This window comes from Muscardinus avellanarius (genome assembly GCF_963383645.1).
Source record: "Muscardinus avellanarius genome assembly, chromosome: 2".
Taxonomy (NCBI): Eukaryota; Metazoa; Chordata; class Mammalia; order Rodentia; family Gliridae; genus Muscardinus; species Muscardinus avellanarius.
In genome coordinates, this window is record NC_137787.1 from 62,955,883 (window position 1) to 62,982,355 (window position 26,473).

The 26,473-nt window shown below is 36.9% G+C and overlaps 1 protein-coding gene across 1 annotated transcript in view; it reads right to left on the reverse strand.

The window, feature by feature from the left end:
- Positions 1 to 26,473, reverse strand: part of MAP3K20 (mitogen-activated protein kinase kinase kinase 20) — a gene marked incomplete at its 3' end in the record, with an annotated part of 174,480 nt that overhangs the window by 85,027 nt on the left and 62,980 nt on the right. Inside the window, exons 3-7 of the mRNA XM_080689527.1 lie at positions 24,193 to 24,280; positions 10,853 to 10,954; positions 5,848 to 5,913; positions 2,379 to 2,407; positions 2,126 to 2,263 (exon numbers count right to left, since the gene is read on the reverse strand). Of these exons, the coding sequence (XP_080545653.1) occupies positions 2,126 to 2,263; positions 2,379 to 2,407; positions 5,848 to 5,913; positions 10,853 to 10,954; positions 24,193 to 24,280 (423 nt within the window). The remainder of the gene's footprint in view (positions 1 to 2,125; positions 2,264 to 2,378; positions 2,408 to 5,847; positions 5,914 to 10,852; positions 10,955 to 24,192; positions 24,281 to 26,473) is intronic.

A 26,473-nucleotide genomic window follows, 5' to 3' on the forward strand; every position in this document is an offset into this window, starting at 1 on the left:
GCACTGGCTTAAGAGACCCTGTTTCCAAATAAAAATATAAAAAAATAGGTCTGGGAGTGTAGCCCGGAGGTAGAAGGGCTTCCAGGAACCCCAGTACCACCAAAACACACACACACACACACACACACACACACACACACACACACACAAAACAAGATAGACAAATAGCAGAAGCTTTCTTAAAAGCCACTAAAGAGGCCCTCTGTTTCTTTCTTTTCTTTTCTTTTTTTTTTTTTTGGTGGTACTGGGGTTCCTGGAAGCCCTTCTACCTCCGGGCTACACTCCCAGACCTATTTTTACATTTTTATTTGGAAACAGGGTCTCCTAAGCCAGCGCGCGCGGCTGGCTTCAAACCTGCGCGATCCTCCTGTCTCTGCCTCCCAAGCGTGGGGATTACAAGCCTGCGCCCCCACGCCCGGCACGAGGCCCTCTGTTTCTAAGGGAAGGCTCTAGCCGGAATGTCGAGTTGATACTGATGCAGTACTGTGGCAGAGGCTAACGGGTACTGCTGAACAACGGGGAAGTGCTCCCCTCTCTGGAGAGTTTGTTTCAGAATGCTAAATTACTTGGCAGAATGACTCGATAAGCATTTGTTAAATTCCTTCCTCAATAAAACCAAAACAAACCAAGCAAAGGCAAGGTCAGTAAACAGGTAGATAGAAGACCTAATCCACAAAGAGACTGCTCCGGTCCTTTTACTGAAAAGAGGTGTGTGAGCCTGAGTAAAAGTTTTGTTTTTTTTTTTTTTTTGGTGGTACTGGGGTTCCTGGAAGCCCTTCTACCTCCGGGCTACACTCCCAGACCTATTTTTTTTTTAAATTTGGAAACAGGGTCTCTTAAGCCAGCAAGGCTGGCTCCGAACCAGCGCGATCCTCCTGTCTCAGCCTTCCAAGCGCGGGGATTACAAGTGTGCGCCACCACGCCCGGCTCTGAGTAAAAGTTTTTAATAAAACAAACCAAATACTTGCAGCTGCAGAAAGATGGATGCAAACTGTTCTGAAGAGGAGGGTTGTGATGTGAAAGGGACTGCAGAGATCCAGGAAAGATCCTGAGCTCAGCAAACAGAGGTCACCTCTCAACACCTTTTCTGGTTCACGTGGGAAAAGGCAATACTTCAGATTCATGTTCAGATACTCACTACTAGTTTCTAACACCTGGAGAAGACATGGGTAAGATAATCTCCTAAGTTCTAAGTATATTTTCTTTTGTACTTTTAGAAACTCACTAATCAGTTTAATAGTTGACATTCAAAAATTTCCTGTTAATAAACTCACTGGCAGATCTACTGAGGGTTTTCACTACTTGAGCAAGCTATCACATTGAAGTCCTATGGCAAATGATCCATGTTTCCACTGAATTAGAGATTTTTTACAGTCATATTTCTACCCAGTTTTTAAAAAAGCATTCATCACAAGAGAACATTAGACCCAATATTGTTATAGTTAGATATAGAATATCCCCTGAAGAGCTAATGGATTACTGTTCAGAGCTGATGTGATTAAGCCATGAGGGCTATAATCTCATCAATAGATACATCCATTGTGATGGACTGACCGTGGCCTGGATGGGAACCTAAGCAGGTGGGCTGCAGCTGGACAAGGTGAATCCCTGAGGCTGTGGCCTTAGGAACTGATTGCTTGTGTGTTTTTGAGTCTAGGCCCCATGATCTAAGCCCAGAGCCCCTGCTCTCTCCCCCTCTTTGCTTCCCACCACTATGTTCCTGAATCCAGAGGCCCCAGTCTCACTAGAACTGAACCCCCAAATCCATAAAAAACAGTGAGCAAATAAACCTTCCTTCCTTTAGGCTGTGTGATCAGCTGTTCTGGATTATGGCAGTGAGAAGGTTGACTGAGACAAACACTAGTTCAGGTTCCATCTAATTTGTTTTTAGGGAGTGGTGCCAGCTTCTTCTCAACACAGGGCCTGTAGCTTGAGTGGCAGAAGCACACATTTCGACGATGGGAAAGTACTCTCCCTGCTCCTCTGCTTCAGATATTCTTCTAGAAACAGCAGTCTGGTCTCAGACAAGCCAGGTTTAATTGTAGTATTCCTTTTCTTCAGGTTGTTTGCTCCTTTTTTTTTTTTTTAATCACCTTTAGAAATAAGAAACAAGTAAGGAACTCACCACACCGTAGGAATATGTGTCACAAGTTTCAGACACAGGGAGACTCTGGATCACTTCTGGAGCCATCCATGGGAACGTTCCAACCAAGGACATGTGTGTTGTGTGGTTATGGAACCGAGAGGCACCAAAATCACAGATCTGAGGAGAGAGGGACCAGAATCAACTCTCTACTTATTGACCAAAAATAGAGTTATCAGTTGTGAGAATCTACATCTGAAATTAACATTTTTTAAATTAAAAGAAACAGTCCTACCTTCAACACCCCGTCAGCAGCTATAACAACTAAAAAGAAAAAGAAAGATAAATTATGACAATCATCTCATTTGCTTGAATTGTCTTATGCTGAACAAAAAAGCATACCCTTCTATTTCTGGTTTCCAAGTGGCAAAATTTCTAACTGGTATTAAAAAAGGTAAAATCAAAGTATTTACTAAATTGAGGATTTTGTAAGAGAGGGCTGACATTAAAATAAAAGCTTAGTTTCATGAGGTGCTGATTAAAAAGGCTTTTAAGATTCTTGCTTTATACACATGTAGTACTATTTAGTAAAAAATACACCAAATTAAAGTATTCAGGAAAATCAAATTCTTACCTGGGTTCTGCTAGTGGACTTGCCAGTATGATACTGAGAGAATCATTAGCATTATTATTTATGGTACATATAGTTTTTTCCTCCCAGTTGAAGAATATTTTTCTTAAAGGCAGAGACAATATTCATTCATTCACTTATTAATACATTCATTTATTTAACAACTCTTCGCTGATACCTACTATGGACAAAAGCCATGCATATGCTCTGGAACAGGAAGGGGAGACTCACGTTGTCTCACCTCTTTTGGAGTCTACAGTTTAGTCAGAGAGACAAACAAACATCTATAATAAAGTGGGATAAATTCCATGAGAGAAAGTGAGAGTATTAGAGACCCCACAGGCAGAGCTACATAGGTCTAGGAAGATCAAATGATGTTTCCAGGAAGAAATGATGCTTAGGCCATGACCTGAAAACACAGGTATTGACCACAAGGAGAGCTGGGGAAAGAAAGTCATTTTCTAGGCAAAAGAGAGTTTCTGCAACAACTCAGGACCAGAAGAAAAGGCACAGTGATTTGCGAAGGTAGTGGCCACGTAAAGAAGAGCCCTTGTGAGAAATGAAAAGCCAATAAGCAATTTTAAGTGGAGGAAGGAAATGAGTAAATGTGCAGGTAGCAGACCCTATCAGAGAAGAACAGAACTGGAGGCCCAAGGCCACTGTGCACAAAAGTGGTTCAAGAAACAGATGAGGATACTGAGGCTATGAAAAAGGACAGAAGAGAAGCAAACTGAGCCAAGAAATAATCAGGACACAAGGCACCGAAGGCCCGGTGAAGAACTGGATATGGGAGAAGGAGGAGGAGGAGGACTCAAGGATGAAATCAATAAAGAGGTGATGGAGCTTAATGGTTTGAACCGAGCTCTGGATTCGAACTACCAATTCCTTTTTATTTGATCTCTGGCATGGGCAACTACATTGGCATTGAGTAAAGGACTCAAGAATGCTTTTTTTTTCCTTTTTTGAGGGGGGAGGGGAAGATGAAAAAATTAGTTTAGACAATATATTTTAGGAACATGCAAAGTATCTATGTAGACATGTCTAATAAGTGGATGGATAGTTTAGAAGCTAGGATTTGTTTGGGAGTGTTAACAGGTAGGTGAGGCTTTTATGGGAGTGGGAGAAGAGCAAACAGGAGAGGAGACTACAGATAGAACACGGAAGAACTCTTTCTGAAATTTCTTTTGTAAGTCACTCAGTGTCTTGGACATGGTAGATGATCAATATGGGTTCTTTTTAGTAGCTACTAATGATTTTGATAAGTAAAGAGCATAATCTTTGCATGACCTAATATATGAAAATGGTTCCAGAGTAAACATGATTTATAAGTAATAAACTATAAACTTTTACAAATAAAAATAAAAATATTACTAATACTACATTCAACTGTGAAAATATCTCTATTTTTCTCATTATAACATTAACAAGTACTCAAAATTATCATTATAAAAATATATAATACAGAAAATGGAAGTCTTATTCCCTCTCCTGGGGGTGGTGGAAATGCAAAAAGTAAGGTCTATATTATTTTAATGTGAGTGTATGTGTTCCTATCAATTAACTACACAAATTGTTAATTTTTAAAAATGGGGATATTCTGCATTATCATATAGCCTCCATAATGATAGTATGGATAAATCTACATTTTATTCATTCTTTCCCATGGAAGATTTAGAATACTGAGGTCAAATAACTTGTTTAAATTGAAATTCTCAGCATGAATTAAACATTTATAGGCATAAAACTCTGCTTCTTCCTACTAGATTCTATATTATTTCCTAATAATTTCCTGTTAGTCAATGATACACCAAAAGTATTTTGATATATCTGTCGAAGAAGGGCAAAAAGATAAGCAATGACCTAGAAGAAGTCAAGGCAATCGGCCAGTCAATGGGCAGGGTAAGATAGGGGTCCAACCCGGTCTCCTGACAAGTGGCAGCATCATCAACAACCCCCCATCCCCACTGGGCAGACACACCCCAGGGTCCTGAGATGAGCAGGGGGCCTGGCCCATTCTCTGGTTCTTTTCCTCTACCTGCTACCACTACCCATTCGAAGGATCACACTATTAGTGAATAACCCGTTTCAGCTGCATTGACCTAAACATTTTCTAAAAATTAATAGTTCTGAGAATCATTTGAAAATTGTGTAAATAAATAACTGAGCATTTTTTTTAAAGTAGCAAACTCTAATGTTTAGTTTAAACTAGCTCTGCTAAAGCTAAATAATCCGACTGCCTTTCTCCAATAACTCTGAAGTGATGTAATGGAAGAAGCACTCTGTTACCATTCCTACTTCAAGGTAATGTCTAATCCTGAAAGTTATTTTAAAATAGTCACTCGCCAAATTATAAAACATAGGCTCATAAGTAAACTATAAGAACTATAGAAGAGAAGAAAGAAAACAAGAAAGCTTTTGTCTCCAATTTCCTAAGCATGCTGATAATTTTTGGGCCCTACTCCAGGTAATATGGGCATGAGTGACATAAAAAATTTACACCATATAATTCAGAAGCAACAGGAACAAAACTCAAAATTACTAGTACAGGGAGCCATCTAAAAATAGAAGACTAAAAATACATGACTACACACTCTGGCCCAGTAATACCTCTTTTAGAAAATGATTCTAGGGAAATAATTAGGGATGTGTTGAAAAATTTGGCTAAAGGTCAAACATTTCTTACCTTAGAAAAAGTGTAAACAATCCAAATGTCTATATTCTTTGTAAAATTCATACAATGGAATGTAATACAGCTTCTTCAAATAATATAGATAATTTTTTATCTTTTTTTTTTTTAGTGGTACTGGGGATGGAACCCTTCTACCTCCGGGCTACACTCCCAGACCTATTTTCTATTTTTATTTGGAAACAGGGTCTCCTAAGCCAGGAAGGCTCGCTTCGAACCTGCGCGATCCTCCAGTCTCCGCCTCCAAAGTGCAGGGATCACAAGCGTGCGCCACCACGCCAGGCTAATATAGAGAATTTTGATGTTTATTGATGGTAGAAAATATTTCATGGTACCAGTGATGAGGCAAAAAGTTACAAAAGATATGTAAAGGATGATGCTTATTTCTATATAAAGATACATGTAATTTGTAATAAAATAGGTAAGATAAAAACATGGCTACATTACCATTTCTTGACTTGAGATCTCTGTGAATCACCTTGACAGGGGCCTCCATATGTAAATAGTGCATTCCTTTTCATACAAGAAGGAAAAAGGGCCTATTAATATTTTTCCACATTGCATCAATATTGTTTTTCATATTTTTGCAAAAAATTCATGAAGATAAATCCATGTTTTCTATTTTCCCAGGATTGATAAAATATGAAAAGGATAATTCTGCATTAGTAACATTAATTTAAGTATAATTTATATGCTTTAATCTGAGAAGTTAAAATATGTGTGTATAAAAGTAGCTTCTCATAATACCTAATAAGGACACCTTTTCTGGAGCCTGCATGAAAATAGCACAGTGATCATGGGAAGAAATGCTCCATGACTAAGGAATCCCACTACCAACTGCCTATACACCTGCCAAAGTTCTGACCAGGGCTTCTAGCTCTCATCTGGATGCCTGAAGTTACCCAGTTGCAGCTTGATTTATTTTCTCAGCATTCATGCCACCATGGTAGGGATGGCCAGCTGGAAGAACTGAGTAGTTATAGCTGGTAACTAAAACTACTCAGATAAAAAAATTACACAGTAGTTACAAAATATTTTATTTTTTTCATAATGATAAATCTTGAGATATTTAAACACACTCAAAACTTCTCTTCAGCATATTTTAGTGTAATTCAAAACACTTCAGCATAATCTAAATATTTTATTATTTTAAATAAAAATTATTACTTAACAGATATATTTAATGGTTGCCTCCTTAGTGTTTGACTTTTTCTATATTTACATATTGTCTATACCCTTAGAATAAAGACAAAGAGCATTTGTTCTTCCTTTATTTTTCTAGTTCCCATTTCTAACCTTTTTATTTTTTTATTTTTTATTTTTTGCAGGTCTGGGGATAGAACCCAGAGGCATTCGACCTCCAAGCTACATACCCTGCCCAATTTTTTATTCTTTATTTTGAAACAGGGTCTCACTGAGTTGCGGAGGGCCTCACTTAGTAGCTGAGGCTGTTTGCGAACCATGATCCTCCAGTCTCAGCCTCCCAAATGCTGGGATTACGAGCATGTGCCACCATGCCCGGCTTTAACCTTTTTTTAAAATTGTGGTAATAGGGATGGAACCCAGGGGCCTTCTACCTATGAGGTACACTCCCAGACCTATTTTATATTTTATTTTATATTTTATATTTTATATTTTATATTTTATTTATTTATTTATTTATTTATTTATTTATTTATTGCGGGTCTAGGGATGGAACCCAGGGGCATTCAACCTCCAACCTACAACTCCTGCCCTATTTTTTATTCTTTATTTTGAAAAAGGGTCTCACTAAGTTGCAGAGGGCATCACTAAATAGTAGCTGAGGTTGCCTGCGAACCACGATCCTCCAGTCTCAGCTTCCCGAATGCTGGGATTACAAGTGTGCACCACCATGCCTGGCTCCTATTTTATATTTTATTTGGAAACAGTGTCTCACCAAGTTGCAGAGAGCCTCACTAAGTAGCTGAGGCTGGCTTTGAACCTGCACAATCCTCTTGTCTCCCAGATACTGGGATTACAAGCATGCGCCACCATGCCTAGAGCTCCAGTTCCCATTTCTAAATAATGGGAGAAGCCATGGGAATGGTGTCGCATGCTTGTAATTCCCCCACTTGGGAGGCTGAAACAGGAGGATCACACAGGTTCGAAGCCAGCCTCAGCTACTTAGTGAGGCTCTCAGCAACTTGGTGAGACCCTGTTTCCAAATAAAATATAAAAATAGGTCTGAGAGTATAGCCTGGAGGTAGAAAGCCTCTGGGTTCCACCCCCAGTACCACCAATAAACAAACAAACAAACAAACAGAACAAACAAAGAAACAATGAGAGAAATAGTCTCTTCCCCCACACCAAATCAAAAGGCTCCTTTTCCTCATGAACTACCCATTGAAAAAATTTAATAACTACACTTTGGCTTTTAAAGTGTATTGAACATTTCAATTTTTAAAGGTTGACTTAATAATCTATTATTCTGCTATTCTGATTATGATATATTAAAATATCATAAAAGAACTAAAATAAGAAAAAATTTAAATTTATCACATAATGTTATCACTGAAAAGAGTAAAGTTAACAAAAGTATTAGTAATTTAAGCACTCTTAAGGAAGATGTAATTTGGATAAAAGGAATCTTAATATGAAGTTCTATATACTTCAAACTGTAAAAATTCAATAGCTACAACTTGGGTGGCACTTAATAATCTGTATGATTGAATTTCACAGTTACCTTCTCTTGCTTCAGAATCAAATTCCTGAATAATTTTCAAGTAGAATCTGCTTAATTACAACTAAAGGTAAAGACAGATAGTTTCTATACTTGCTGACAAGTAAGGATTTCAAAATATAAGACTCAAGAACAAAAGCTTAAAATATAGGCACTTTTCTTCCTCATGGCAGATTATTAAAAGAAAATGTACCATTAATTATTTGTGTACAATGTATGCTTTACACTTCAATAATATTTAGGGTACATATTACTACTGTAGTAATCACAATCACATAAAATTCTATTTGTTTTCCTAGAACCATCTATAATTCTGCCTGTTTTTATTGCAAACCATTGAGAATGCTGAAAAATATTTTCATCAGATTTAACATTCAGAGTTCTCTAAAAATTATTTGACAGATGTCACTGAGCAGACTTTGGGGGAAGATCTGGAATCAGCAGTAACTATTCTGAGGGTGGATCCAGGTTTATCTGCTTTAAGTTGTTGACTGACTGAGGGCAATTTCAGATGTACTTGCTCGTCCACCACCATTCCTCTTCCCATCCAGAAAGAGAAGAATCTTTTTAGGTTGGAAGGGCATACTCTCAACAGCAATAATGCTAAGCAATGTCTACTTTAAAATGCATGAGTCTACTCTTGTTTGGAATGAATTATTCATTCTTTGATTTCTCAATGTATTGTTGCTCCAGTGGCTTCAATCACAGTCAAACTGAGAGGTGCACAGCTGAATTTGAAACAGAATCAACAAAAGTCAAGTCTTCCTTTTTAATCTCCAAGTTCCACACCTAGCTGTACTGGGGAAAACTGAAGTCATTCTTAAAGCATTGTTTTTTATTTTTTTCCTCTTCTAGGTTATCTGAAAAGATTTTAAAATGTTACATATTGCTTGTGATTATAAATGGATAAGCTTCTTCTCAGTGAAGGCAACACATTAGCACTTGCTTTTCAGATCAACTCACCTATCAGGCAAAAGGGGTTTTATTACTTTGTGGATTTGGACTTCACTCCAGGAGTCTACCCCCATTCTCTCCTTTTCTAACCTTTACCTCAGGTTCCTGTTTGCTTCTTAATTCTGCTCTTTCTCTTCCCTACCCTTCTGATGTGGAGTGCTTAGCACTCTTAAAATCTCCTGAGAACACAGAGCTAGCTGTTCTGGAAGCAAGAGATATGCCCCTCAGAATGCTGCGGAGGTAGGAAGGTTGAGTTTTGCCGGCTGGGAACCAGGGGCCCTTAAGTAGAGGACAGCTGGAGCACAGTAGCTGGTGGCAATTGATTTGTTCGCTGTTAACCAATCCTAAGTAGCATTAAGTAATAACATGGTTGTAATTGGCTGAGCACCCTAAATACAAAAGTCTATATGGTAAAGTGCCATAAATTAAGAACGACCTATATATGCATTTACATTCCTGTAGATGTTTCTACAATGTTGCAGGCAGCTTCCAATTTCCAATTACAGCACATTTTGTTTTACACAGGTGGTCCCTGTGTACCACTGACATGCAGGGAAGTGACTATGATGTTACATGGAAGTGTCTTCAAGAAAATAAAATTATAAGGTTGATTTGAGAATACTTGGTGCATGAATACACAATCAAGGTCATTAACACTGTCACACCTTTTAGTATTTCATCCTAAACATAGAGCTTATTATCTCATAAGGTAATGAAGTATCATTCAATAGCAGCATCTAGCATCAACCTGACATTTTCCCCCCCACTTTCCCTATTTGAAGAATTTGGCATGTACTGATGAAACTTAGAACAAGTGCCATAATTCCCCAAAGGAAAGACTTCCCATTTGGAAGTCACTGTATGACTTTGCAGTGAAATCAAAGAATAAGTTGCTCTCCTTACTGAGTGCTAAATAACATTGCATTTGCTTTGTAAAAAATGTTTCTAGAGAACAGATTGGTAAAATGCAAAGGAATTGATTGCCCAATAAAATGTGGGCACACTGGCTTTCTAGAGGTTGCTAGAATACAAACGTTAACTATTAGTATTCTTTAATTAGATCAAATTGTTTCCAAAGCAACTTTGACAGTTATAAACAAAACTCGAAAATGTCAGTTAGAAAATGGAAATAAAAAGATAAAAATAAATGGAATTTCAATTACTTGAGAGAGCATTAGTCTATGCAGAAATTTATGGGGGAAAAAGAAGCAGAACCTTGTTTAGGAATTTTATGTATTAAAATATTTAATTTCCAAAGGTGAAGCCTAAGTTTACATTAAATATAAAAAAAATTGAGTTGCTTTTACATGACAGGACAAATAAAAAAATTCTTGGCAAGTAGTTACTATTTTTAGCATTACTATGTATACAAAATGAGTAGAGCTAATGCTACAATAAATCATGATTTTAGATAGTAGACACTTTCAGAAGGATAACAGAATTATAATTTTCCACTTAATATGTCAAGTGAGCTGATCAATTATGATGTCACAAAACATGGCCAAAATGCCTGCCCTGGAGTTTATTGGTTTTCTAGAACTTTATTTTAGGGGAAGAAATGTAAAAAGGGAAAGAAAAAAAAAGAATTCAGGAGTGGAAAAGCAATGATATTAAAATTGAAAAATTTTTATTACTTTTTGTCTGAAAAAAAGATGAAGAATAGCTAAAGACACAGTTAAAAAAACAAAACAAAACAAACAACAACAACAACAACAACAAAACCTGACATGAACAACCCATGTCAGAGTAGGAAAAATGCTCCAACTAATTCTGTAAGAATTCACCAAGTAATATTACCTTTGGCTACATCAGTGGCCCAGGTCATGATGTGATCCATATCCATCTCTTCACTTCTGTTACTGTTAATGTAATCATAGAGGGATCCCAGAGAAGCATATTCTATTTTAAAAAGAAATATAAGTACATGATTAAAACCAAGGCACATTTCAGAAATAAGATTTCATATTTTCAATGAGAAAGTATGTTAACAAAAATCACCAGAGCTATATAAAAGTTGTTACATGCTGTGGTTTCTAAAAGTTATTATCATCCTAGGGGGGAAAGCTGTCAAAAATAACAGAATGAATAGTAAACTGCAGTTGAGAATCAAAAGCCATTTAGCTGCAACTGAGAAACACAAAGAGGTATTGGAAAATATATTTGAGCTGGATGTGGGATTAGTAATCCCAATACTTGGGAAGCTGAAACAGGAGGATTGCAGTTCGCGGCTAGCCTCAGCTACTTAGTGAGGTTTGCAGCAACTTAGTGAGACCCTATTTCAAAATGAAGAACAAAAAAAAAAAAAATAGGGCTGGGGGTGTAGCTAGGAGGTAGGATGCCCCTGGGTTCCACTCCCCGGTGCCACAAAAAAGAAAGAAAAGAAAAGAAAAGAAGAGGAGAGGAGAGGAGAGGAGAGGAGAGGAGAGGAGAGGAGAGAGAGAGAGAGAGAGAGGGAGAGGGAGAGGGAGAGGGAGAGGGAGAGGGAGAGGGAGAGGGAGAGGGAGAGGGAGAGGGAGAGAAAGAGTATTTGAAACAAAGGCATGCATGTAAATAGATATTTATGTAAAAGTAATTTTCTTATGAGATACTATTAAACACATAAATCAGAGTTTGTGTGACATGGTCACAAACTAAATAAACTATGTTATATCAGGATTGATTTTGATTGATTTTCTTTTTCGTACTGGATATTAAACTCAGGTGCATTCTATTTCAGAGCTACACCCCCAGTCCTACTTTATTTTTATTTTGCAACAGGGTCTTTCTAGGTTGATGATAGTCTCACTACTTGCTGAGGATGTCCTTAAACCTATGATCCTCTTGTCTCAGCCTCCCAAGAACTGGGATTACAGGTCTGTACCACCACGCCCAGCTACATTAGGATTTAGAAGAGCTCTCACAATTCAAGTAAAATGGTTAAGAAATCGTGAAGATTCCTTTAAAAAGAGCTTTACTGAAGGATAAGTTACGTATCATAAATTCACCAGCTCTAAGAATATAATGTGATGATTTTTAATAAGCCCACAATTGGACATGACCAACACAACCCCATTTTAGAACCATTCTACAATTCCAAACAGTTCCCTCATGAGGGAACCATCACTCTTCAGCAATCACTACTCTCACCCCCATCCCTATGATCTGCTCTTTTTCACTAAAAATGTTTCTTTTAAGATAAACAGAATTATACAACTGGGCGTGGTGGTGCATGCTTGTAACCTCAGCATTCTACCTCCGAGCTACATCCCCAGCCCCCCTTTTTATTATTCTTTATTTTGAAACTGGGTCTCACTGAGTTGTAGAGGGCCTCACTAAGTAGCTGAGGCTGTACGTGAACTGCATTCCTCCTGTCTCAGCCTCCCGGATGCTGGGATTACAAGTGTGCACCACCACGCCCGGTTTAATTTTACATTTAACTTGCTAAGAAATGATCAACTGATTCCCAAAGAGAACATGTCATCATATATTCCCACCATATCAGATACTGAATGAGTTTCAGTATCTCCATATCCTTGTCACAACTTGGTATTGCTGTCTTTTTTTTATTATGGTCTTCTAGTGCGTAATTCTAGTGGTATCTTAATGCTTTTAGTTTACATTTTCTTAGTAACTAATGAAGTTAGATGTCTTTTCTTATTCAACTTTTTTTTCTTATTCAACTTTCTTGCTTTTGTTTGTTTTTCTGTTATGCTGGGGATCAAACTTTAGGCCTTACACATGCCACTGAGCTACATCCCCAGTTATTCATATATATGTATATGAATTCATATATATTCTGTGTGTGTGGTACAAGGGATTGAACCCAGGGGTATTCTACCTCCAAGCTAAAACCCCAGCCCTATTTATTATTCTTTATTTTAAAACAGGGTCTCACTAAGTTGTAGAGGGCCTCACTAAGAGGCTGAAGCTGGCCATGAACTTGTAAGCCTCCTTTCTTAGCCTCCCAAGTACTGGGATTACAATCCTATGTCACCATACCCAGCTCATATATATATTATTAAGCAAAATGTCTATTCAAATATTTTGTCCATTTTTATTTTATTTTTTTCTTTTCTCCAATTTTTTTTTTATTGGTGCACTGTATTCATACATCATAGTGGGATACAAACTTTTGTAGACATACATGCACACATCGCCCAGTCAGCCCCCACCCGATCCCCACCCCATTCTCTCCCCATCCCTCCCTCCCATGCTTGGCTTAGTGGTTGACATCTAGTATTATAGCAATTTATCCAGAATTAAAAATGATAATCTCACATAACAGTTTCATTTGTCTGATACCAAGCTTTTGATGACTTAAAGATAACATTTCAATATTTCTTTTTACTTTCTTTCTTACCAGAGAATATTTTTTTTTCTATTTTTTTAGGTAAAACTATCATATATTTATATATTTATTTTTCAGAAAAAAATCTATCCTAATATGGAATATGGACTCTAGATACCCAAAACAATCTTGAAAAAGAACAAAGCTAGAAGATATATATTTTCTGATTTCAAACCATATAAAGCTACAATAATTGAAACAGTGTAGTACTATTCTAAAGGCAGATATATAAACCATTGGAGTTAAATAAAAGCCTAGAGCTAAATTCTTCCCTATATTGTCAAGTTATTTTTGATAAGGTTTCCACGAAAATTTGGTGGTAGAAATAATAATCTTTTAACTAAATATTGTTGAAACATAATAATTACATGGAAAAGAATAAAGTTGGACCCTTACCTAATCCCATATATAAATATTAGCTCAAAATAGATAAAAGACCTAAATATAAATCTTAAGACTATAAACTTTTAGGAGAAAATCTGGGTCATAAAACCTCACAACATTGAAATTGGCAGTGATTTCTTGGATATGATTTCAATGGCACAGGCAACAGAAGAGTATACAAACTCCCTAAAAAATAAAAAAAATATTGTATATCCAAAGACAATGTAAACAGAGTTAACAGTTACTAATAGAATGGGATAAAATATTTCCAAATGCTATATCTGAAGGTATATTAATATTCCAACTAGAAATCCTAAAAATTAACAACAATAAAGGCAAACAATACCATTTAGAGATAGGTAAAAGACTAACATAAGTAATGAATCTCCACAGATAACCAATCTTAGTTGTCTGTTGGATGGAAACTCTTGTTTCTCTGGTTCTGGTGTGTGTTACCTATTTCTTCTTTGTAGTTAATCTCTTTGAGTATTTTCTCTAGCGCTGGTTTTGAAGACATAAATTCCTTCAGTTTCTGTTTGTCATGGAAGCTTCTTATTTCTCCATCTAATTTGATAGAAAGTTTTGCTGGGTAGGAAATTTTTGGCTGGAAGTTGTTTTCTTTCAGAGTTTGGAATATGTTACTCCAAGCCCTTCTGGCTCTCATGACTTGGTTTGGGAAGTCTGGAGTGATTCTAATTGGTTTGCCTGTGAATGTCACTTGGCCTTTTGTTTTTGTTGCCTTTAAGATTCTCTGCTTGGCTTCCACATTGGTCATTTTGACAATTATGTGGCGTGGGGATCCTCTTCTCCGATCCTGTCTAAAGAGAGTTCTGTAAGTTTCCTGGACCTGTGTATCGACCTCTTGCTCTATGTTTGGAAAATTTTCTGCTATTACTTCCTTGAAGAGATTGTTGATCCCTTTAGTTTCACTTTCTTTTCCCTCCTCTATTCCAATTATTCTTAAAATGGGCCCATATTTCTTCAATATCAGATTCCTGCTGTCAGATATTTTTTCCTAGATTAGAAACTATGCGCTCATTTTTGGAATGATCATCTTCTAAGAGCGAGATTCTGTTCTCCATGTGGTCTAATCGGTTGTTTGTGCTTTGAATTGAGGCCTTTACTTCATTAATTGCATCCTTTATCTCTTTTTGGCTCTCTCTGAGTTCTTTTTGAAGCACCTCTATTATTTCTGCAGTTATTTTCCTGATTTGATCTTCTAGAAATCTCTGATTTTCTGTTTTATCGGGTTCTGATATTGTGGGGTTGTGGGCAGTCATTGCTCCAGTATTATTCCTCTTTCCCATGATTTAGGAAGTTTGTGCCTTCTCTGGGTTCTTCCCTTGGGTCACTATGACTTCACTTAAGGTGTTCTGGATCTCGAGTCAGTAGTATCTCAGACCCCACTACTCCTTTACTGGGTTGTATCACAGAGTCTCCGACCCAGAGAGTCGATAGAGGCTGCTTTAGACTGTGGGGGGTGCCAGGTTGCACGTTCTCCTATGGTGTGATATCTCTGCCACCGCCCCTCCCCCACTGGGTCAAGTTCCAGGGAGTACAGTACTGGGATTTCTCCTCTGTGGCCCGCAATTTGACTCACTGTTCTTGAGTATGCAGATGTAGCTGTACTGGATTCGGTGAATTCGGTGCTGCTGCCGCTGATGGCAATATGGCGCCACTGCTACGCCCTCGGCCGTGAGGCTGGCGTATTTCTTCTTGGTTTTGATTTCCACCCTGAATCCTTGCGGCGTGTGCTGAGCTCAGCCACTGGGAGCTTTAGATTTTACCTGCGGCGAGAAATCCCGCCTGGCTGTTCCGCAGCGGCTCACCTCGGCTTGCTGTAGCCATCCGGTGAATTTGCCGCTGCTGCCGGCAGTATGGCGCTGCTGCCGCGTCCTCGGGCGTGAGGCCGGTGTCTGTGGCTCTGAGCTCTGTTCTCAGTCCGCTTTCTCTCTGGAGCCTGGTGATTTTTTTGTTTCTCTGGTGATGGTGTTTTCTGGCTATGAAAGGCACTGATTTTGTAGTAATGAAGATTGGTTTTTAGCGGGGCTCTTAAGCCCCGCTTTTCTAGGTCGCCATCTTCCCGGAAGTCCTGTCCATTTTTAAATTGGGTTTTTTCATTGAATTCTGAGAGTTCTGTATTCTAGATACGAGTCCTTTATCAGATATATGACTTAGTCTTTTTTCCCAATTGATTACTTGTCTTTTCATTCATTTATGAGCATCATTTTTCAAAGAGCAGAAATTCGTATTTTTTATGAATCCCAATTTATCAACTTTTCTTTCCTGGGCTTGTATATTTGGTGTCATATATCAAAATTCTGCCCAATTCAAAAGTATGAAGATCTTCTCCTACTCTTCTAAAAGTTTTATAGGTATAGGCCTAATATTTACATTTCGTATAAAGTATGAAATGAGGATCTAAGTTTTTTTGTTTATGTATAATTTCTAATCATCTCAGCATAATTTGATGAAAATACCATCCTTTACCTACTAAACTTGTCTTGGCACCTTTGTTGAAAACAACACATGAACAATGTAAAGTTTTCTCCCTAGACCCCTACTTTTGTTCCACTGATGCCTTTAGATATTATGCCAATAACATACTATGCTGATTCCTGCAGAGTGTGGGGGGTGGGGGGGTACTGGAGATTGAACCCAGGGGCACTCTAAACTGAGTTATATTTCCAGCCCATTTTATTTTTATTTCAAGTCAGGGTCTTGCTAATCTGCCCAAACTGGCTTTGAACTTGCGATCCTCATGCTTTAGCCTCCCAAGTCCTGGGATTACAGGTATATGTGCCACAGCCCTGGCAGTTAAGGTAGATTTCTAGTATGTTTTAAAATAAAGTAATCTAACACCTCAAACTAGTTCCTTTTAAAGACTGGGTTGGCTATCTCTAAGTGTTACATATTTCCATGTAAATTTTGAGACTGGCTTGCCAGTGTTCACATAAAAGTCTACTGAGATTTAGACAAGAACTGTGTTGATGCTGTAGGTCACTCTGGGAGCACCGCCATCTTGACAGTGAACTCACTGACTTTCTCTTTTACTTTTCCATATTCTATTTTATTGTTCTAATCTTTATTATTTTCTTCATTAGCTTCAATTTTAGTTTGTTCTTTTTGTAGTTTTTGGGGGATTAAAGAAGCTTAGGTTATCATTATCCGATCTTATTTTCTTATATAGATGCTGAAAGCTATAAATTTATCCCTAAGTATTTTCATTCTATAATTTTGGAAGGCAGCTATGCTCACCACCATACCGCCAACACCATTCTAGCATTCTATAATTTTGGTATGTTTCGTTTTCATTTTCTTTTAACTCAAAATATTTAGATATCCATCTTGGAGCCTGGCATGGTGGTGCACACCTGTATTCCAGGAATTCATGGGAGGCTGAGATAGGATTGCAGGTTCAAGTCCAGCTTCAGCAACTTAGCAAGACTCCGTTTCAAAATAAAAATAAAATTGGACTGGTGGTGTTGTTGGAGGTAGAATGCATCTTTGTTCAATTCTCGGTATTACCAAAAAATTAAAAATTAAATAAAATCTATTTGATTTCTATTTCGACTCAGTGGGTATTTAGAAGTATATTGTTTAATTTCCAAATATTGTGGGATTTTCTAGGTTTCTTTGATGATTTCTAGTATAATTCCACTGTGGATGGAAAATATATATTATATGACCAATTATTCTGGATGTATTGAAACTTATTCCATGTCTCACTTATGATGTATCTTGGGGAATGCTCCATGTACTTGAAAAAAAACCATTGGGTGGTATGCTCTCTATATATGATCTAGGAAGAGTTAGTTGAGAATGTTCAAGGTTTCTATATCCTTGCTGATTCTGTCTAGTTTTTCTATCAATTATTTAATAGGAGAACTGAAATAAGTTACTGTTGAATTGCCTACTTTTCCTTTCAATTTGATTTCTGCTTCACATACTTTTTGAAGACTTGGGTCTATATGTATTTACAATTTCTATGAATTCCTAATACATTGATCCCTTTATCATTATGAAATGGCTGTCCTTGTGTTAAATCTATTGTCTGAAATTAATATAGTTATTTCGGCTCTCTAATGGCTACTGCTTCCCTGCTGTGTCTTTTCCTATCCCTTACTTCCAACCTACTTGTGTCTATGAATCTAAAGCATGTCTCTAGTAGATAACTAATTGGATCTTGCTTTTTTATCTACTGTGACAATCTCTGTCTTTTAACTGGGAAGTTAAGACCATTCACATTTAATGTAATTATTGATAATTTGGGTATACATTTGCCATCTTGTTTTCTATACATCCTGTACTTCCAATCTTCTGTTCCTCCTTTATTCTCTTTTGTGTTAAAAATTTTAATGTATCATTTTAATGTCAAAGAATTAAAATTATACATTAAAACAATATATTTATATATCTGATATATAAAAATTAATATACATCACATAACACATTATAATATGTAATACATCATATAGTAACAGATTTACATTAACATTATATATTTACATTAGCATAAATTACATAATATATTTGCCTGTGTATGTGTGTGTGTGTATTGAACCCAGGGTCTTGTACATGCTAGATCACTGAGCTATATCCCTGTCCCTTTTAATTTTATTTTGAGACTGGTCTTGCTAAGTTGTGCAGGCTGGCCACAAACTTCTGATTCTCCTGCCTCAGACTTCCAAGTAGCTAAGATAATAGATATGGGCCATTATGTCCAGCATATTTCTTAAGTGACTTTTTAGTGGTGTCTCAAAGGATTATAAAATGCATTGTATAGTACAATCACTTTAGGTTAATACTAACCTATAATATAAAGCCCTTTATATATTCTGTTCTCCAATATAACCACCTTTATGTTATTATGGTGATATATTCTCTGTTTTCAAGTCAACAAAAATTCTGTTTTATAAAATTTTACATTTTTAAAGATGTTATGAGAAAAAAATGACTTAAGGTGTCATTTATATTAACTCACATATTTACCATTTCCCATATTCATTATTTCTGTTGATTTTAAATACTATCTAATGTCATTTTCTTTCATCCTGAAGGACCTCCCCCCCCTTTTTTTTTATTGGTGGTATTGGGGATGGAACCCTTCTACCTCTGGGCTACACTCCCAGACCTATTTTATATTTTATTTGGAAACAGGGTCTCTTTGTTTTGTTTTGTTTTGTTTTGTTTGGTGGTACTAGGGGTGGAACCCAGAGGCTTTCTACCTCCAGGCTATACTCCCAGACCTATTTTATATTTTATTTGGAAACAGGGTCTCACTAAGTTGCTCAGAGCCTCACTAAGTAGCTGAGGCTGGCTTCGAACCTGTGTGATCCTCCTGTCTCAGCCTCCCAAGCGTGGGATTACAAGTGTGTGCCACCACGCCCGGCCTGGGAAACAGGGTCTCTTAAGCCAGCAAGGCTGGCTTAGAACCTGTGCGATCCTCCTGTCTCCGCTTCCCAAGCGCGGGGATTACAAGCGTGCGCCACCACACCCAGCAGGACCTCCTGATTTTATAGTTTTAGTAGCTCATGTCTCACTAAATCACTGTGGCTAGCCTCAATCCTGTGATACTCCTGTCTTAGCCTCCTAAGTACTGGGATTACAGGTGTGTGTCATGTCTGGCCTGAAGGACTTCTATTAGTATTTCTTTCCTTTTCTTTTCTCTTCTTTCCCCTTCCATCCTTATTTATTTTGGTGCTGGGGATTGAACACAGAGCCTCATACATGTAAACACATGCTCTGCTACTGAGATTTATCCCCAGCCCAGTATTTCTTATCAATCAAGTCTTCTAGCAACAAATTCATTTTTTATCCAAGAATGTCTTTATTTCCATTTCATTTTTAACATGTAATTTTGCTGTATACAGTTGTTTCTTTTTAGCACTTTGAATATCACTCTGTGGTCTTCAGGTCTCCAGCACTATAGATGAGAAGTCAGCCATCGGTCATATTGGTGTTGTCTGTGGATGAGTTGTTTTTCTCTTGCTACATTCAAGGTTTTTGTCTTTGTCAGAAGTTTGATTGTGGTTTAGATTTAAGTTGTTTTGCATTTATCCTAAGTGGATTTTGCTTAGATTCTCAAATATGTAGATTAGTATATTTTACCAAATTTAAACAGTGTTTCAGCATTACTTCATTTTCCACTTCCCCTCCTCTTTCCTATTATATCAGCATACTTGATGTTGACCTGCTGGACTCTGACACTGTATATGTTTCTTCAAATGTTTTTTCTTTTTCATATTAGAGAATCTGTTTATCTATCTTGAAGTTCACTGACTTTTTTTTCTTTTACTATCTCAAATCTGCTGTTAAGTCACTCAAGAAATTTTTAAATTTAATTATTCCCTTTTCACCTCCAAAATTCCAGTTGGAATTTTTTAAAAATAGTGATTTCTATCTACTTAAGATTCTCTTTGGTTGAGTCATTGTTATCATACTTTCTATTAATTCTTTAAACACAGTTTCATTTAGTTCTTTGAATATACTGTTTTATTTTATTTATATTTATTTATTTATTTATTTATTTATTTATTTATTTATTTATTTATTTTGCGGGTCTGGGGATGGAACCCAGGGGAATTCTACCTCTGAGCTACACCCTCTGCCCTATTTTTAATTCTTTATTTTGAAACCGGGTCTCACTGAGTTGCAGAGGGCCTTGCTAAGTAGCTGAGGCTGTCCGTGAACCGCGATCCTCCAGGTCTCAGCCTCCCAAATGCTGGGATTACAAGTGTGCGCCACCACGCCCGGCAAATATACTGTTTTAAAAGCCTTGTCTATTCATATCTGGGGATATGAAGGGATTATGTCCATTGGTAGCTTTTCTTCCTAAATATAAAATACATATTTCTGTTTCTTTACATGTCTTTTTTTTTTGGGGGGGGGTGGTACTGGGGTTCCTGGAAGCCCTTCTAACTCTGGGCTGCACTCCCAGACCTATTTTTATACTTTTTAAATTTGGAAACAGGGTCTCTTAAGCCAGCGCGGTTGGCTTCGAACCTGCACGATCCTCCTGTCTCCGCCTCCCAAGCGCAGGGATTACAAGCGTGTGCCACCACGCCCGGCTACATGTCTTTTTTCTTAATTGGATAGTTCAGATAATATATTACAGCAACTCTGGATTCTGACTTTACCTCCTGATCTTTGTTCATGATTTTGTTTGTTTACTAATTTGCTTGGGGTAAATTTACTATAGCTGTCTCTCTTACAGTGTATCTCCAATTATCTCTCTACTGAGTTTAAAAAAAAATCTTCCTTTTACTATAAGCCTAGCGTTTTAGGAGATGTCCTATATGTGCACAGGTTAATGGTCAGTCCATGATTAGACAGAAGTTGTGCTCAAATACCCCAGACTGATGGGTCTGTGTGTTAAGTCTAAGAGTACATTCAAAATTGAGGTTGTTTTGGGATCTGTCCTGGCTTTTACATTCCCTATTCACCCAATCACAATCATTAGTTCAAGCTGTGGAGCTATTAGCCATCCCTGTTCTCCTGGCACCCAGGGCATCACCTCCACTGACAGTTCTGCCGTATGCTGCTCCATATCTGGTGAATACCCTTCAACTGTGGGCAACAAAGATGACAATCCTCATAGCCTGCCCTCTGTGCTGAAGGGGCTGGGGCAAAGGTGGGGAAGAAGAATGTGAACAATCCCAGGGAAGAACACTGCTGATTCCCACTGCTACTTTAAATTCAGCAGCTTGTCAAGTGTAAACACTTCTGAGATTTCTTTATATCTTTGGTCAATTTCCAGAGTGCTAAAATTTTTGCGCAGTTTTATAGGTGCTATTTTTTGGAGAGGATTGGCTAAATTAATTCACCTGTTATTGGAAATATCTCCCAGAAAAATCCCTTTTTAAACTAAAGGCCAATTTGGAGAAAAGTTGAGCCTCATTACTCTCTTCATAATTATCATCATCGTCACGATAAAATCTAAGATTTCAACAAATAGCTTTTAAAATTTTTTTTCTATCTTAGCCAGCTGCAGGGGCACATGCCTATAACCCCAGGACTTAAGAGTTTAAGACAGGAGGATCTCAGGCTTGAGGCCAACTTTGGCAACTTAGATCCTGTTTCAAAATAAAAAACAAAATAGGGCTAAAGGTTGTAGCTCAGATGTAGGGTAGTCCTGCGTTCAGTCTCTAGTACTACACACAATTTTTTTCTTCTGTCTGTAAAGACGTAAGTAGAATACTTTGAAATCAAAATTAATTCATGCAATTAAAAGTATGTTATAATGACAAATTGTTCCTTAGAAATAATACTAACAATCATGGCAAAACATAGTCTCCTAGTGAATAAGATTCACAATTTTAGTTTTGAGTTTTGTGTAAATTTATTTTGACATCAAAGTTATATAATAGCTATCATTCAAAGAACATTAAATTGCCAAGATAGTTTTAGATAAATAAAGAGAAAAGAAGAGCTTTAGATTTTGTAATTAAATGGCTTGGTTCAATGAAACAATAGGCATTAGTAGCCTTTGCTAACATATAATCTAGACAATTATTCTTCTTTATATAAATAAAACATCTTTCTAAACCAAAATATCTCTGGTGATACACCATTCATCTCTTAAATATCTAGGAATAAAGACAATCATATTAACCTAACATTTATTTTCTTGTGGTACTGGGGATTGAACCCAGAGGCATCCTACTTCTGATCTACACCCCCAGCTCTATTTTATTTATTTATTTTTACTTGGAAGTAAGGTCTCACTAAGTTGTGGAGGACCTCACGAAGTTGCTGAGGCTGTCTTCGAATCTGAGATCCTTCTATCTCAGCCTCCCAAGTACTGGATTACAGACTTGTCCCACCCTGCTGAGATGAATGTACATATTTTAAAATGCCACAACTTGAATAATATGTCTCTTTAATAGTTAACCTCAGCAGGGCATGGTGGTGCACACCTATAATCCCAGATATAATTTGGGGTTTTCACATTAATAGGAAATGCAGGCTGAAGATAAAAATTGCAATATGCCCCATTTCTGGTATAGATCTAAAGACAACAAATTGGGGATAAAAGCTTAGAACTTAAGTAAATAAGTTACTTAAGAGCAAAAGCATGTTAAACTATCTGCCACTAGAAAACAGAAGTAACAGCAGCCATGTCTCTGTCAACTGAAGAACCAATGAGCTCACTGACTTCCACAACCTGGCTTTTCTGCAAAGGAGAAAAAAATCAATCTGAGAAATATGTACCACCCTGGCCTCGCCACTAGGGTGATCTTGGGACCATCATCACTTTAGTTATGAGTTTTAGTTTCTTACTCGTAAAATAGAAATTATTTCTTCTATCTCATAAGGTTAATGCAAGTATTAGGTGAGGTAATTTATAAGAAGGTACCTAACACAATTCTTTTTATTTTTATTTTATTTTTTGTGGTACCGAGGGTGAAACCCAGGGGCTTTCTACCTCCGGGATATATTCTCAGACCTATTTTATACTTTATTTGGAAACAGGGTCTCACTAAGTTGCTGAGAGCCTCACTAAGTAGCTGAGGATGGCTTTGAACCTGTGCGATCCTCCTGTCTCGGCCTCCCAAGTGCTGGGATTACAAGCATGCGCCACCACGCCTGGCTAACACAATCCTTTTTTATTGAGGTTTGTTTTGTTGCTGTTTTCTACAAAGACAATCCAAGTTTTTACAGCTGCAATGGAAGAAGACAGAACTAATCTTTTAAGATTTTCTTACTTTTGTTTTAATCAAAGAACTGCCATGATAAAGAGCCTGATGAAATTTATTTACTTTAAAATTGAACATAGTTATTATGGACCTGCTCATCAGATTGTATAAATATGAGCATAAAGTACTAAAATTATGCACAGAAAGGTCTTTCTGTGTTTTCACATAAAATTTTTTTCTCTGTGCTTCTTTTTAGAAAGGGTATTGCCATGAGTTAAAAACCACAGCTCCAAATTATGTGATAATTTAGTTCAAGGTCATTTTTGGATCAGATGACCAAACCTGAAAAATACTGTTCTCATGTCAGAGACCTTGAAGAAAAAATGCTCTAATGGGATTAAAATGCCTCGCAAAGAATTACAACACGAATAGCTCAAGAAATCTTAATTTATAAAAGGTCAGAGAGTTACTAAAAACATCGCTCATTTCAACTAATTAAATGAAATTTTAGTTAAACGGCACCTTTAAGTATTGGCATTGCAGCTGCGAGTGCATTTAAATAGCATTTACGCAGATATAATTAGCACAATTAAACATGGGTAGAAGTGGAAACACCATTCTTAATTATATTGATATAATCAGATTTATTAATGCTTTATAGCAACAAAAGTGACATCTGACAGTAGCACACTATTCATGACTGAACCTAATATTAAACATTTTAGCATATTAAGGAATCTAAAGCTAGGTAATTAGAGAAAGAAAGAAGTTAAATAATGAGTCCCTACCTGTGACGATGCCATAGTTGGGTGGTTCAAGAATTACTCCATAAAACTGGATGATGTTTCTGTGGCTGAGGACGCTAAGTATTTCTGCCTATATAAAAAGCAAATGCAAAGTTGCATAAAATTTCACATTTATAATAGTCTAATAATAAAAAATAGTCTAATAAAATAGGACGCCTATTCAATTTTCTTTCATTTACATTTTCAAAGACATGTATGTACTCTACAGGTATGTGATGCTATGAAAAATGTCTTTAGCATGCTTAAAAGTTTAAAAATTTCTAGCTAAGCTTTATAAAAATTTAAAAGGGAAATGAAGTTGGAGGGACAAAAAAGGTGACTACTAGCAAGTCCATACGACTGACAGTGGAGGAGGAGACTAAAGAAGTGAGATACCAAAATAAATAAAACCCTTTTCTAAATAGCCAAATATATGTACTTTTAGCACATTATCTTTTGGGGAAGCTGCAGCAAATCCAAACTTATATCAGTTGGATGAATTAAAATTAAGGTAGAGATTTTCAAATGTTAATGGACTAGATTCAAATAATACCCATTTGTATTATTTATCTAATAGTTCATTCAAAATATATTATTACTCTGTTCTGTATGCAAGCTACTATAAACATACATCTAACAGGAAAACATATGATCTGATAAGAAACCATATTTGTATACTTTGAAGTGTACTATTAGTAAACTACTCAAGAGTAACACAGCCAAAAAACAGTCACACTTATTAAACTTAATATTTAAAGCAAAAAAGCAGGGATACCACAGTGTACATCTGCTAATACTTATAAAAGGATACTCTCTAGACAACACTTTATATGGCCAAACAAGAATTATAAATACAAGAGATACAAAAACATAGAAAAGGTTTGATATATTAAGTGAAAGGGATCTTATTGGCTAAGAAAATATGAGATTTTTAAGTCTCCTCTACTCCAGAAAGGGGATCATTAGGAACTAGCAGAAATGGAGAAGCTGTGTTTGGCAAGGGGACTCCCAGCGCTGGGGTGTGGCTTAGTGGCAGAGCACTTGACGAGGGTGTGCGAGGCCTTGTGTTCAATTCCCATCAGCATGGAAAGAAAGAGGAAGAAGAAAGAAAGGCTCTCCTTTGAGATTCTGGACACTAAAAAGTAGTGTTAATTCGCTATACACTTTTTTCATAGGCCAAGAGTTGAGATTTCATTAAAAACACACCCCATGAAACTGGTTTTGAAGGTGATATAACTAGGTAGAAAATAGAGGTTTGAGGGTTGGAGGGGGTTAATAAGGATTTGAGAAAGAAAAATTATCACTGATTAGATGAAACACTTATCAGGGTTGATTTGACAGTGTTTTTCTCTTCTGTTGAGGAGGGCTATCAATGCTTAGCCCAAAGGTTCTTTACCACCCACCAACTGCCTACTCTTGTGCAGAGGCTCTGTGTGCACCAAGCCACCCTCTCCTCATAATTCAGTTTCCCAAGCAGGAAGAAAATGCATTAATTATGCAACACAACTATTCATCTGCATGGAAATTCTAATTCTCATAATAAAATAATAAAGAAAAGTTATTGTAAAAACAAGTTCACATGAAGTTTAGAAATCACAAGGTACTCTGTTTCTAAGTGGCAGATTATACTTCACGAATAAAGTGTTAGAGTGCAGTGTGAGTTTAGCAGCACAGCAGATGTTTGGACTAGTGTTTGCCCAACTGGGAACATTCTATTCTTTGGTATATTCTTTGGGGCATCTGAAATCTATGACCATTAAATTTTTTGCATCAATAAAAAATAAATACAGTAATATTCTGAATCCTTGGATGACTACTTTATTAATTATCATGACTGGATATTCAGTGTTCCAACTAGACTTCATGTTTATTTTATTTATTTATTTATTTATTTATTTATTTATTTATTTATTTATTTATTTATTATTTGTGGTACTGGGGTTCCTGGAAGCCCTTCTACCTCCGGGTTACACTCCCAGACCTATTTTATATTTTTTAAATTTATTTGGAAAGAGGGTCTCTTAAGCCAGCGAGGCTGACTAACGAACCTGCGCGATCCTCCTGTCTCCGCCTCCCAAATGCGGGGATTACAAGCGTGCACCACCATGCCCGACTTCATGTTTATATTTAAAATATTGCCAAGTGATACCTTAAGGAGACGGCATTTACCTTTCTAACATTTGATAAGCACACATTTAAGAGTTCTTGGGCCGGCAAATGCAAATGTTAAAATAACAACCAGTATCCTACACCCACTGTTGTGCCTCATACTTCAATTTTTTAA